The sequence below is a fragment of the Hemitrygon akajei genome, chromosome 4 (assembly GCF_048418815.1).
Source record: "Hemitrygon akajei chromosome 4, sHemAka1.3, whole genome shotgun sequence".
Classification (NCBI taxonomy): domain Eukaryota; kingdom Metazoa; phylum Chordata; class Chondrichthyes; order Myliobatiformes; family Dasyatidae; genus Hemitrygon; species Hemitrygon akajei.
The window spans coordinates 104853017-104866505 of record NC_133127.1 but is presented as its reverse complement, the minus strand read 5'-3'; the positions used below and the strand labels follow the sequence as shown (position 1 = coordinate 104866505).

The following is a 13489-nucleotide window of genomic DNA, read 5'->3' as shown; positions in this document are numbered from 1 at the left end:
CCATTTTAAGTCATTGCTGTTGACACTGTTGAGTGTGCAACTTTGTTTAAATTTTTCTTAGCAAGATTTACCCTGACCCCGCCCCCCCTTTTCCGGTCAGCTGGTGGCCCAGTGAGATCAGCGCTGGGCTGGAGAACGGAGGTTCCCGAGTTCGATCCAGTGATAGACCGCTTCCGAGTGCGCTGTCCATCCGTGCCGGGTTGATGTCGAGCTCGCAACTTGACCTAAAAAAAACACTGCCACCTCCAGTTTAAATTCCCATGCGGAATATTGTGGAGGATCAAATACCCAAACCCAGCACAGCCCCCACTTGTCCCATTTAACCTGTCTCAGTGCGGTGGAGTTTAGGACCCAGGGAATTCAGTGCGGTGGTCCTTAGGACCCGGCAGAGCTTGGGATCCACTGCCCACAGTGTTTCTGTTCCGTTGACGGGAAACAATTGCGATTGGAAAATAAAGTGGATATAATAAAGCTTTTGGAAAGAGGTGAAACGCCATCAGTCATTGGAAAAGTGTTAGGCTACAGTCAGTCAACAATCGGAACAATTTTAAAGGACAAAGTGAGAATAATGGAACATGTGAAAGGCCCTGTCCCGATGAAAGCTACAATTATTACTAAGTAATGCAGTGGTTTAGTTATTGGAATACATACATTTCTTAAGTGTTTTATATGCATAGAAAGGTAAAATATATACTAAATACTAAGACAAGCGTTTGACTGTCGTGAAATAATACCGGATGTACTTGTTCCGACTTACATACAAATCCAACTTAAAGACGGACTCAGGAACAGAACTTGTTCGTAACCCGGGGATGTGAAGTGGTCAGGAGAGAAGGAAAGGGGGAAGAAGAGGGAAGATGTGCTGATAGGGATTTGTTAGGGGAACAGAAAGGAGGTTCTGTGGATGAGATTCCCAGATGGTATATTGCCTCCTGAATACCAGGATCTGGGACATCTCAGATCGAGACCTCAGCACATTTAAGTGGGAAGGGTGTACAGTCAGAGGTCATGCTCCAATGACATGGGTAGGAAGAGGGAAGAGGTTCTGCAAAGTGAGTTCAGAGAGTTTTGCGCTAAGTTAAAGAACAGGGCCTCCAGGGTTGTGATCTTAGGATTGCTATGTGCTGGTGAGACTGGAACTAGGAAGATCATCCAGTTTAACATGTGACTAAGGAGTTGGTGTAGAAGGGAGGGCTTAAGATTTTTGGATCATTGGACTGTCTTCCAGGGAAGGTGGGACCTGTACAGAAAACATCATTTGCACCTGAAGTGGAGGAGGGCTAATATCCTAGCAGGAAGATTTACTAGTGTAACACAACAGAAGTTTAAACTAGAATTGCAGGCGGATGGGAACCAGAGTGCCAGAGCAGTTGATTGAGAGGTTGTGGAGTTATGCTGTTAAGGCCTCAGACAAAGTCAACAATCAAAAGGTTGTGTATGGTGTGACTAATGGTGAGCACAGGGCTAATGGCAGCGTAGTGGTTTGAACAATGCTTTACAGTTCCAGTGACCTGTGTTCAGTTCTTCCCTCACGGTAGTGAAGTGGTCAGAGCAACACTTTACAGTGCCAGTGAACTGGGTTCAATTCTCACCGCACGGTAGTGAAGTGGTCAGCACAACGCTTCACAGTACCAGTGACCTGGGTTCAATTCCTGCCGCTGCCTGTAAGGAGTTTGTACGTTCTTCCCGTGACTGCGTTTGTTTGCTCTGGTTTTCTCCCTCACAGCAAGACATATCAGTTGGTAGGTTAATTGGTCATTGTGATTTGTCACATGATTAAGGTAGGGTTAAATAGGGGGATTGCTGGGTGGTGTGGGTCAAAGGGCCTATTCTGCCCTGCATCGCAATAAGTAATGTCCCGAGCTGCGTATATTTCAATGCAAGTTGTAGGAAAGGCGGATGAGCTCGGCATGGATCAGCACATGGAATTATGACATTGTAGCCATTAGTGAGACTTGGTTGCAGGAGGGGCAGGACTGGCAGCTCAATATTCTGGGGTTCTGTTGTTTTAGATGTGACAAAGTGGTAGGATTAAAAGGGGAAGGGTGGTGTTACTAGTCAGGGAAAATGTCATGACAGTGTTCCATCAGGACAGGCCGGGGAATTCATCAAGTGAGGCTTTACTGGTAGAACTGAGAAATAAGAGGGGTGGGACCATGTTAATGGTATTATAGACCAGGGTCTGCAGGATTTAGAGGAACAAATCTGTAGAGAGATCGTAGACTGTTGTAAGAAACGTACGGTTGTTATAGTAGATGATTTTAACTTTCCATTTATTGACTGGAACTCATACAGTAAAAGGTCTAGATGGGATAGAGTTTGTCAAATGAGATCAGGAAAATTTCCTTAATCATCAGCGAGGTCCCAACGAGAGAGTGTGCGGCACTTGATCGTCTATTGGGCAATGAGACAGGGTAAGTGGTAGAAGATTGTGTGGGGGAGCACTTTGCATCCAGTGACCTCAATGCCATTAGTTTCAAAGGATATATGTAAAGAGATAGCAACACACACTAAATGCTGGAGGAGCTCAGCAGGCCAGACAGCATCTATGGAAAATAGTAAAGTTGGGATGAAACCCTTTGGCAGTACTCTTTTCCTAGATGCTGTCTGGCCTGCTGGGTACCTTCGGCATTTTGTGTGTGTTGCTTGGATTTCCAGCACCTGTTGAATTTCTCTTGTTTGCAAGAGATAGGACTGGCCTGTAGTTTGAGATTCAAAGATAGAGAAATGCCAATTTTGGTGGTATTAGGAAGGATCTGACAAGTGTGGATAAACTATTTTCTGGTAAAGGTGGACTTGGTGGTGGGAGGCCTTCAAACTGAAATTTTACGAGTATAAAGCTTCTATGTGCCTGTCCAGAATAAAAGGTAAAGATAACAGGTTTAGGGAGCCTTGGTTTTCAAGTGATATTGAGAACCATGGCCAAGAAATAAATAGCAGGTGCATAGCAGGTATAGACAGGTAGGAACAAATGAGGGGCTTATGAAGTATAAGAAATGCAAGCGAACAGTTTAAAAAAAATCAGGAGTGCTAAAAGAAGACATGAGGTTGCCCTAGCAGACAAGGTGAAGGAGAATCATAAGGGATTCTACAGATACGTTAAGACAAAAGGATTGTAAGGAACAAAATTGGTCCTCTGGAAGATCAGAATGGTAATCTAGCTGTGGAGCCAAAAGAGATGGGGGAAATCTTGAATGGTTTTTTTGCACCTGTATTCACTCCGGAGATGAAGGCAGTCTAAAAGTGAGACAAAGTAGCAGTGAGATCATGGACCCGATACAGATTACAGACAAGGAGGTGTTGTTTCAATGTTTAAGAAAAGCTCTAAACCAGTAAATTATAGGCGGAGAGCCTGACATCTGTTATGGGGAAGTTACTGGAAAGTGTTTTAAGAGGCCGGATATTTGGAGAGACGGACTGAATCAGAAAGGCTTTGTGAGTGGTAGGCCATTTCTAACCAGTCCTCTTTTACCAGGAAAATGGGTGAAGGCAAGGCAGTGATGTTCCCTACATGGGTTTTAGCAAGGCATTTGACAAGGTCCCGCATGGGAGGCTGGTCAAGAAGGTTCAGTCACTGGCATTTGAATGTACAGTCTTACTTACTTACAGTCTCCTTACTCTCCAGCACTTGTCATTTGAGCATGTACAGAATCCTAAACACAGTATAACAACTATTTGCATAGCATTTACATTGTATTAGGTATTATAAGTAATCTAGAGATGATTTAAAGTATACGGGAGAATGTGCAAAGGTTGCTGCGGATCAGGATCGAAAAAAACCAGAAGTTCTCTCTCCCGCACTCATTCATTGAGCATGTACAGAATTTTTTCTTGTAATTATTCCCTAAACAATGCAGTATAACAACTATTTACACAGCATTTACTTTGTATTAGGTATTATAAGTAAGTCGGAACAGGTACATCTGGTATTATTTAGCATCAGTCAAATGTTTGTCTTAGTATATAGTATATATTTGACCTTTCTATGCATATAAAACACTTAAGAAACGTATGTATTTTCAATAATTAAACCACTGTGTTGCTTAGTAATAATTGTAGCTTTCATTGGGGTAGGGCCTTTCACATGCTCCATTATTCTCACTTTATCCTTTAAAATGGTTCTGATCGTTGACCGACTGTAGCCTAATGCTTTTCCAATGACCGATGGCGTTTCACCTCTTTCTGATCGTTTTCTGTCAATGGAACAGAAACACTGTGGGTGGTGGGTCCCAAGCTTTGCGGGGTCCTAAAGTCCACCGCACTGAGACAGGTTAAATAAGGGACTTGAGCATCCGCATTTTTTGGAAGACTATCAGAACTTGCAACACTATCTTGACCAACTGGAAAAATGGACTGAAGAATATCAGATGGTATTTAGTGTTGTCCTACTAAAGTGCAATCAGAGTAGGTCTTACACAGTGAACAGTAGGGCATTGGGAGTGCAGCAGAATAAAGAGATCAGGAATACAGGTCCATAATTCATTGAAGCTGGCAGCAGACATAGGTTTATACAGAAATCTTTTAGCACATTGGCCTTCAGAAATCAAAGTTTTGAGTCCAGGAAATGAGATGTAATGTTGAACTTGTTTAAGACATTGATAAGGGCTATTTTGGAGTATCATATGCAGTTTTGTTTGTCTACCTGCAGGAAAGATGTAAATAAGGTTGAAGATATTTCTAAGTATGTTTCTGGGTCTGGAGGACCTGAGTTATAAGGAAAGATTAAACAGGTTAGTACTTTACTCCTTGGAATATAGAAGACTGTGGGGAGATTTGATAGAGGTATACAAAATTATGAGGATTATAGATAGGGTAAATGCAAGAAAGCTTTTTCCACTGAGGTTGGGTGGGGCCACAAGTAGATGTCATGGGGTAAAGGTGAAAGATCAAAAGCTTAAGGGGAACATGAAGGGAAACTTCTTCACTCAGAGGGTCATGAGAGTGTGAAATGAGCTGCTACGCAAGTGGTGCATGTGAGCTCAATTTCAAAGTTTGAGAAGCTTTGAGGGGTACATGGATGGTAGAGGTATGGTGAACTATGGTCATGGCACAAGTTAATGGGGCTAGCCAGTTTAAACAGTTCAGCATGGACTAAATGGGCTGAAGGGCCTGTTTCTGAACTCTATTTTTCTATGTCTATGACTATGATTCTAACCTTGGGACACCTCAAGTGCTTCACAGTCAGAGGTATTTGTAAAATATCAAGTTTAATGATCACTCAACCATACCTGAATACAGCTGAATGAAACAGTATTCCAACAGGGCAAGGGTGCAAAGTTTACACAGCACAAGGCACACACACACTACATGCAAACATGTAGTCCTGCAAAAAAAACATATACAATGCCGAGGTCCCAGAGTGACACATCCTGCAAATTAATATGGTTCCTAGCTTTCCATTGATGAACGCATGTGTGCACTGAAGTGATGGGAGAGGCTACCCTGCTAGATAAGCATTGGACACTGCACTACACCAGTTCCGCATTTTCTCTCCTGGACTGCGGCAGCAGGAAATCCCGTGGCTTGAGGTCTTGTCCTTGCCGTAACAGAGGTCCTGCTGCTCCCCTGCCATCTATTGAACCCAACAGACAAGGGAAATGGGCCTGTAGCATCGTAAATTATCAATGTTCAGCAAAGTCTTATAATAGCAAGAAGTAGGTCCAAGGTGATCACCCGCCGTTAAACTGTACCCCGCCTTCACACACTAACTTTGATGCCTTCCTGCAGCAGGCAGCAACAGTGGTCCGCACCAAAGAGCAGCTCGTTGATGGGGTAGACCTGCAGTATCCAAAGTTCTTCAGATCCAGTGTTGTTTTGCAGTCACAAAAAGGACATTTAAAAAAGAGAAAAATGACTTTGTGTGGCCCACAAGAGGCTTCTGCATCTGAGCGCACTGCCATCTTACTGAAAATATGGATGATTTTGCAATGTTCTTAGTGCAGCAAGATCACAAGCACCAAGGTGATAATTGGAAAATTGGAGAACTCCCTGTTTAATTTTATTCACTTTTCAGAATTTAAATGCTTCTTGATTAACTTCATTTTGTTTCTGGTGAAGATATTCTGATAATGCAACACACACAAAATGCTGCAGGAACTCAGCAGGCCAGGCCACTGTACTCTTTTCCATAGATGCTGCCTGGCCTGCTGAGTTCCTTTAACATTTTGTGTGTGTTGCCCGGATTTCCAGCATCTCTTGTTTGTGGTATTCTGATAAAGTATGGTCAGGAGAAAGGCTTGAAGTTTAAACCAATGATGATGAAGGAATGAATGGCAGTTTCTAAATTGGGATGCAACATGACTTTAAGGGAACATGCAGCTGGTGGCATTCCTGTGTAGTTGTTTCTTTTTTCATCATGCTCTTAAGGTCATGGATTTGGAAAATAGTCAGAGTGGCCTACGTGAATAGATACGATGAATTTTCCAGGTGGTACACAATTGATTTCTGGAGGTGAAAGAAATGATTGGGAGGAGTAGCTGTATTACGCGTGATGCTGAGTATCTTGTGTTAGCGTAACTGTGTTTGTCCAAGTGAAGGAAATTCCATTACGCTACTGATGTGTGCCTTGTAGAAGGCGAGTCAGTTACTGAACAATACCCAACTCCTGTTGTGCATTTGAAGCTGCATTGTTACTGATGCTGGTGAATCCTGCTCGATGGATTAAGCTAAAAGGTCCGTTACACACGCCATATCTGTCAGGCTTGGGAAGAGGGGAGGTGAGAGCAGATGTGCCGGAAATAGAGGAACGATGCGTGAGAGAAGGATCTTTCAAAGTGTCAGAGTAGAAAGCCTCGTGGTGAGAGTAGATACAACAGAGGCGGAGAAGCCAGGAAAAAGAGTCATCCTTGCAGGAGACCGGGTGGAAGGAGCTATTTAGCTGTATTTGAAGTAGCTACGGAAGCATAAACTGGGATGAAAGAAATTGCGCTGATACAGAGCCTATCATGGAACATCTCAAAGTGCTTCATGGTCAGTGGTTCTGAAAAACATCCTGATCTAGGGGCAGGAAAGGGGGGGGGGGAGTGGGAATAGAGGCAGGGGTAGGGTGGGGGGATGTAAATTGGTTAGAGGCGGGAGTGGGTGAGGAGTAGGGAGGGGTGATGGGGGAGGGGGCAGGAGTGGAGGGGGTGAGGAAGAGAAGCGAGGAGGGGGGAAGGGGAAAGGGGGTAAAGGGAGGGGAGGAGGCAGGAGAGGGAGGAGGGAAAATGGGGAGGGGGAGCATGGAGAGAGGAGGGGAGGGGTGTGAGGGAGGAGGTGGAAGTGAGAAGGAGGGAGTGAAGAGCGGATGGGATGAGGGAGAAGGGGAGGAGAGGGGGATGTGAAATGAGGGAAGGAGAGGGGAATGGGAGGGTTAAGGAGGAAGTAGATAGGAGGGTGAGGGAGGAAGAAGGGGAGGGGCTGGAGTGGGGATGGGAGGGAGTGGCAGAGGTTATTGGGGGATGGGAAGAGAAACAATGGTAGTTCCTTTCCTACAAAAGATGTTTCTCGACTTGCTGAGTTCCTCCAGTATATTGTATGTTGCTTCAGATTCCAGCATCTTCAGTCTCTTTGTATCTGCATCCTATTCTGAATTAGTCAGAGTAATTGCTTACTATTTACTGCTGCTGAAGTTTCTTGTGTTCAGTTTTGGTGTTATGTCCTTTTTTTTTAACAACATTTAAATTTGCTCTAGTTTCACACGGACTGATGTGTGAGTCACTAATGATCATATCCTGAACTGGTCAATGCAGGTTGTTAAACAATTGCTTCAGTGATCCTTAGAATCATTATAAATTTACCTGATTGCTGCATGGTTTTATTGACTTGAAGTTGTGAGAAAATGTGTTGTCCTTTGAATGGAGTATTTTTGAAGTTCATAATTATTGTTCTGTCTCTTCCTTGCAGTGTGCTGGGTGAGGCCAAACGGAACCCACATGTCAGTGCTTTAGGATGGCCAGTGACTGCTCAAGCATTACCAGTCCTGTGGTACGCCAAATTGACAAACAGTTTCTGATCTGCAGCATCTGCCTGGATCATTACAAAATTCCCAAAGTTCTTCCTTGTTTACACACCTTTTGTGAGAGGTAGGTGACACCTTTTCAAATTTGACTGAAGTTTGTGGAAACCAAAATAAAAACTAAAGATCATAAGACAGAGTGAGGCTATTTGGCCTATCGAGTCTGCTCTGCCATTCAATCATGAATGATCTTTTCTCCCCTCCTCAGCCCATTCCCCGGCCTCTCCCTGTAACCTTTGATGCCCTGAATAATCAAGAACTTATTAATCTCTGCCTTAAATACACCCAATGACCTGGCCTCCACAGCTAACTGTGGTAACAAATTCCACAAATTCAGCACCTTTTGGCTGAAGAAATTTCTCCGAATCTCTGTTTTAAATGGACACTTCTCCATCCTGAGGCTGTGCCCTCTTGTCCTAGTTTCCCCCACCATGGGAAACATCCTCTCCACATCTACTCTGTCTAGCATTTCAGCATTCAAAAGGTTTCAATGAGATCTATCCCCCTTCTAAATTCCAGCGAGTACAGGCACAGAGCCATCACACAACCCTCATAGGATAAATCTTCATTTCTGGAATCATCTTTGTGAACCTCCCTTAAACCCTCTCCAATGTCAGCACATCTCTTCTTAGATGCGGAGCCCAAAACTGTTCACAATACTCAAAGTGAGGCCTCACCAGTGCCTTTAAAGCCTCAGAATCACATCCCTGCTCTTGTATTCTAGACCTCTTGAAATGAATGCTAACATTGCATTTGCCTTCCTCACCACTGACTCTCCAGGTTAACGTGCAGGTTGAGTTGGTGGTGAGGAAGGCAAATGCAATGATAGCAGTCATTTCAAGTTGTCTAGAATACAAGAGCAGGGATGTGATGCTGAGGCTTTATAAGGCACTGGTGAGGCCTCACCCTGAGTATTGTGAACAGTTTTGGGCTCCTCAGCAAAGAAAAAATGTGCTGGCATTGGAGAGGATCCAGAGGAGCTTCACAAGGATGATTCCGGGAATGAAAGGGTTATCAGATGAGGAACATTTGATAGCTATGGGTCTGTACTCATTGGAATTTAGATGATGGGGGGTTGGATCTCATTGAAATCTTTCAAATGTTGAAAAGCCCAGACAGAGTAGATGTGGAAAGGATGGGGGATCCCATGGTGGGGGAGTCTAGGATAAGAGGGCACAGCAGAGCTTGATAGGTTCTTGATTGACCACAGGGAGAAGCCTGGGGAGTGGGGCTGAGGTGGGGAAAAATGGATCAGCCATGATGGAGCAGACTCAATGAGCCAAATGGGCTAATTCTGCTCCGAAGTTTTGTGGTCTTTACTTTCTCCCTATCAAATTTCAAGTTGAACTTGATCATATTGTGATCACTGTCTTAAGGGTTCCTTTGCCATAAGCTCCCTAATTGCCTCCGGTATTCCTTGTAGAAATTGCTTCATTACATTTCCGTGAAATTAATATGTCACTAGAATGGTTTGCGTAGCATTATTAGGGTGCCGGTGACCAGGGTTCAATTCCTCTGATGTCTGTCAGGAGTTTGTACATTCTTCATGTGACCTCATGGGTTTCCTCGCATCTTGCAACAGTTTACAGGTTAGAAAGGTTATTTGGTCATGTTTCTGTTCTGGTGTGTTGAGCCAGAAGGGCTTGATTCTGTGCTGTGTGTCAAAATGAGCAAGGAAGCAAGTAAGAAAATGAATAAATAATGTGTAACATTATTGATATTTGTTAACATCATGTCTGAATTGAAATCATTTGCAAGGTTTATCAGTGTTATCAATCCCAACGATGTATTACAGGGTCTCGGAGCTGCCAGCATTAGTTTCTTTTCTGTGATTATGCTAGCCGGTATGTGCCACAACATAAACCACTTACAAAATGAAAAGTCTGAAGGTAGAAGAGTCACCTGGACTAGATGGTCTACACCCTAGGGTTCGGAAAGAGATAGCTGAAGAGATCGTGGAGGCATTAATAATGATCTTGCAAGAATCATTAGATTCTGGAATGGTTCCAGAGGACTGAAAAATTGCAAATGTCATTCCAAGAAGGGAGCGAGGCAGAAGAAAGGAAACTGAAGGATGGTTCGTCTGATCTCAGTGTTGGGAGGATGTGGGAGTCGATTATTAAGGATGTAGTTTCGGGGTACTTAGAGGCATGCGTTAAAATAGGCATTAGTCAGCATAGTTTTCTCAAGGGAAAATCTTGGCTGACAATTCTGTTGGAATTCTTTGAAGAAATAACAAACAGGAGAGAGAGAAGAGAATCAGTGGATGCTGTTTACTTGGATTTTCTGAAGACCTTTGACAAGGTGCCACACGTGAGGCTGCTTAACAGTTTAATAGCTCATGGTATTATTAGAAAGATACCAGATTGGTGACTGGTGGTGTTCTATCGGGGCCTGTGTTGGGACCACTTCTTTTTACGTTATATATCAATAATTTTGAAGGTGGAATTAATGGCTTTGTGGCCATGTTTGCAGACGATATGAAGATAGGTGGAGGGGCAGGTAGTTTTGAAGAAGTAGGGAGGTTACAGAAGGACTTGGACAGATTAGGAAAATGTATGGTGTTGGGAAGTGTATAGTCATGAACTTTGACATTATTTTCTAAATACAGAGTAAATTCAAAAATCTGAGGTACAAATCGACTTGGAAGTCCTTGTGCACAATTCCCTTAAGTTTAATTTGCAGATTGAGTCAGTGGTGAGGAAAGCAGATGCCCACCCAACCTCAGTGGAAAAAGCCTATCCATACCCCACATAATTTGTACACCTGTATGAAATCTCATTTTAATCATCATATAACTCGGGTCCTCCAGACCAGGCAACATCCTTGTGAGTTTCTCTGTATTCTTTCAAACTTGTTTATATCTTTCTTGTAGGTGGGTGACCAAAACTGCACACAATACTCCAAAATAGGCCTTACCAATGTCTTATACAACTTCAACATAATATCTCAACACCTGTATTTAATACTTTGATTTATGAAGGCCAATGTGCCAAAAGCTTTCTTTACAACCCTATATACCTGGGCCACCACTTTCAATCAATTATGAACTTGTATTCCCAAATCCCTTTGTTCTACCACACTCATTGGTGCCCTACCATTCACTGTGTAAGACCTATCCAGGTTAGTCCTACCAAAGTGCAAAACCTTGCACTTATCTACATTAAATTCCATCTGCAATTTTTCAGCCCATTTTTCCAGCTGATGCAGATCCCTCTGCAAGCTGTGATAACCTTCCTCGCTGTCCTTTATACCCCCAATCTTGGTGTCATCTGCAAGTTTCCTGATCAGGTTAACCACATTATCAGCTGGATCATTGATATAGATGCAACAACAAAGTATCCAGCACTGATCCCTGTGACACACAACTAGTCATGGGCCTCCAGTCAAAGAGGCAACCATCTACTCCCATAGAGCCAATATCAAATCCAATTTGCTACTCCATCTTGAATTCAGAGTGACTAAACCTTCTTGACCTGCCTCCCATGTGGGACGTTGTCAAATGGTTTACTAAAGTCTGTCTAGACACCATCAACTGCCTTCATCCACTTTTCTGGTAACTTCCTTGAAAAACTATTATCAGATTGGTTAAACATGACCTACTGCACACAAAGCCATGCTGACTATCCTTAATCGGACTGTGTCTAAGTACTTATACATCCAGTCCCTTAGAGTACCCTCCAATAACTTTCCCATCACTGATGCCATACTCACTGGCCTATAATTTCCTGGTTTATGCTTAGAGCTTTTTTTAAACAGCGGAACAACTTCAGCTATCCTCCAATCCTCTGACACCTCCCATGAGGAGCATTTGATGGCTCTGCGCTTCTACTCTCAGGAATTCAGAAGAATGAGGGGGGATTTCATTGAAACCTATTGAATGTTGAAAGGTCATGATAAAATTAAGAGGATGTTTCGTATGGTGGACGAGTCTAGAACCGAGGGAACAGCCTCGAATAGAGGGATGTCCATTTCGAAGATTAGAAGGAATTTCTTTAGCTAGCGTGATGAATCTGTGGAATCTGTCAATCATTCTTTAGGAAGCTCCCTGTTTTTATGAATGTTTGCAAAGAAAAGGAATTTCAGGATGTATACGTATTGTTTACATTTTTCTGACATTAAGTATACCTGTTGAAATCTATTGAATTGGTTGAGTTATGAGGTATATTTAAGCATATTTAAGACAGCAGAAGATTGGGGTTGAGAAGAAAATGGATCAGTCATGATGAAATGGCAGAGCAGACTTCATGGGCCAAATGGCCTAATTCTGCGCCTATATCTTGTGGTCTTATGGTCTTAAGCAACATACAAATGCTGGAAGAGCTCAGGGGATCAGCAGCATCGATGGAGGGAAAAGAACAGTTTAGGGCTGAGATGCTGAAGAATATACAAAAGTGTAATGTGAATGTCGTTTGTCTTTCTACAGATGCATTGAAACCTGCTGAGTGATCCCAGCAAGAATCAGAATCACTGACATGTGTTACCATATTTGTTATTTTGTCTCAGCAGTACAGTGCAATACATAAAAATATTATAAGTTACAGTACAATAAGAATATATGAATATAGTATATAATATATATAATTAAATGAGTAAATGCAGTTGATTCCAGTTAATTGGGACCAGTATGCTTTGGCTCAATTAAATGGCTGCCACAATTAGCCAAAGTTTCATGGAAATAGTTAAGTAGTGAAAAGGTATAAAAAGGACAAATTACTGTTTTACTGAGCAACAATTTATGTACCGTAGATTCCGGACTACAGAGCGCACCTGATTAAAAGCCGCTGGCTCTAATTTTAGAAAGAAAATCAATTTTTTACTTGTACAGGCTGCACCGGATTTTAGGCTGCACCGGATTTTCGGCCGCAGGTGTCCCACGTTGTAATATGAGATATTTACACAGAAAGATATTACACGTGAGGATTTTTTAACTTTTAATTAAATCCATATGGTAACATAAACAAATACATATTGCAAATGCTTTTTTTCGAACCGTGCCTGTAACGCGGCTACTTTTAAATATACGTTGCGTATACTTTTTTACTGAACAACATTCCAATATCTCCTAACGACTGGTAAAAAATATATATACTGCAGCCTACCAGGAAAAGTTATTGATCGCCTTTAACTTAAAAGCAGCGTTTTGGCTCCGCCGCTCGCCCCCGCCTTCCCGTTTATCGCAAACCGGCATTTTCCCACAAGACGCGGCGAAACCGGGTGTGACGTCATAGCATCCCGCGATGTAGTACAGAAAACAAATATAGTTAAAACTCTTCTAACTTTAACTAGAAAATGAATTACTAAGCGAAAATATTATAAACTAAATAACTGCCATAAAGGCAGCACAATGCTTTTCTTCGAGTGTTTTCCATGTTGATGAGGGTGAGTACAAATGACTGATTTACAATAATTTAATTGTGAAAGTGCGCTTGATTTATCGTACAATTTCATTGGACCTCTGTGAACTACTCATCAATTTTATTGGTCTACTGT

General features: G+C 42.6%; 1 protein-coding gene across 4 annotated transcripts in view; it reads left to right on the top strand.

Annotated features, from left to right (window-relative positions):
- The window catches only part of trim2a (tripartite motif containing 2a), a 386751-nt gene that overhangs the window by 42054 nt on the left and 331208 nt on the right, over positions 1 to 13489 (top strand). For 3 of the 4 annotated variants that reach the window (XM_073043157.1, XM_073043161.1, XM_073043158.1), the window contains exon 2: positions 7885 to 8063. In XM_073043157.1, coding sequence (XP_072899258.1) covers positions 7930 to 8063 — 134 coding nt within the window. In that variant the 5' untranslated portion in view covers positions 7885 to 7929. Of the gene's footprint in view, positions 1 to 5941; positions 5962 to 7884; positions 8064 to 13489 lie in introns of those variants that run through there. The other variant, XM_073043159.1, reaches the window with a different exon arrangement.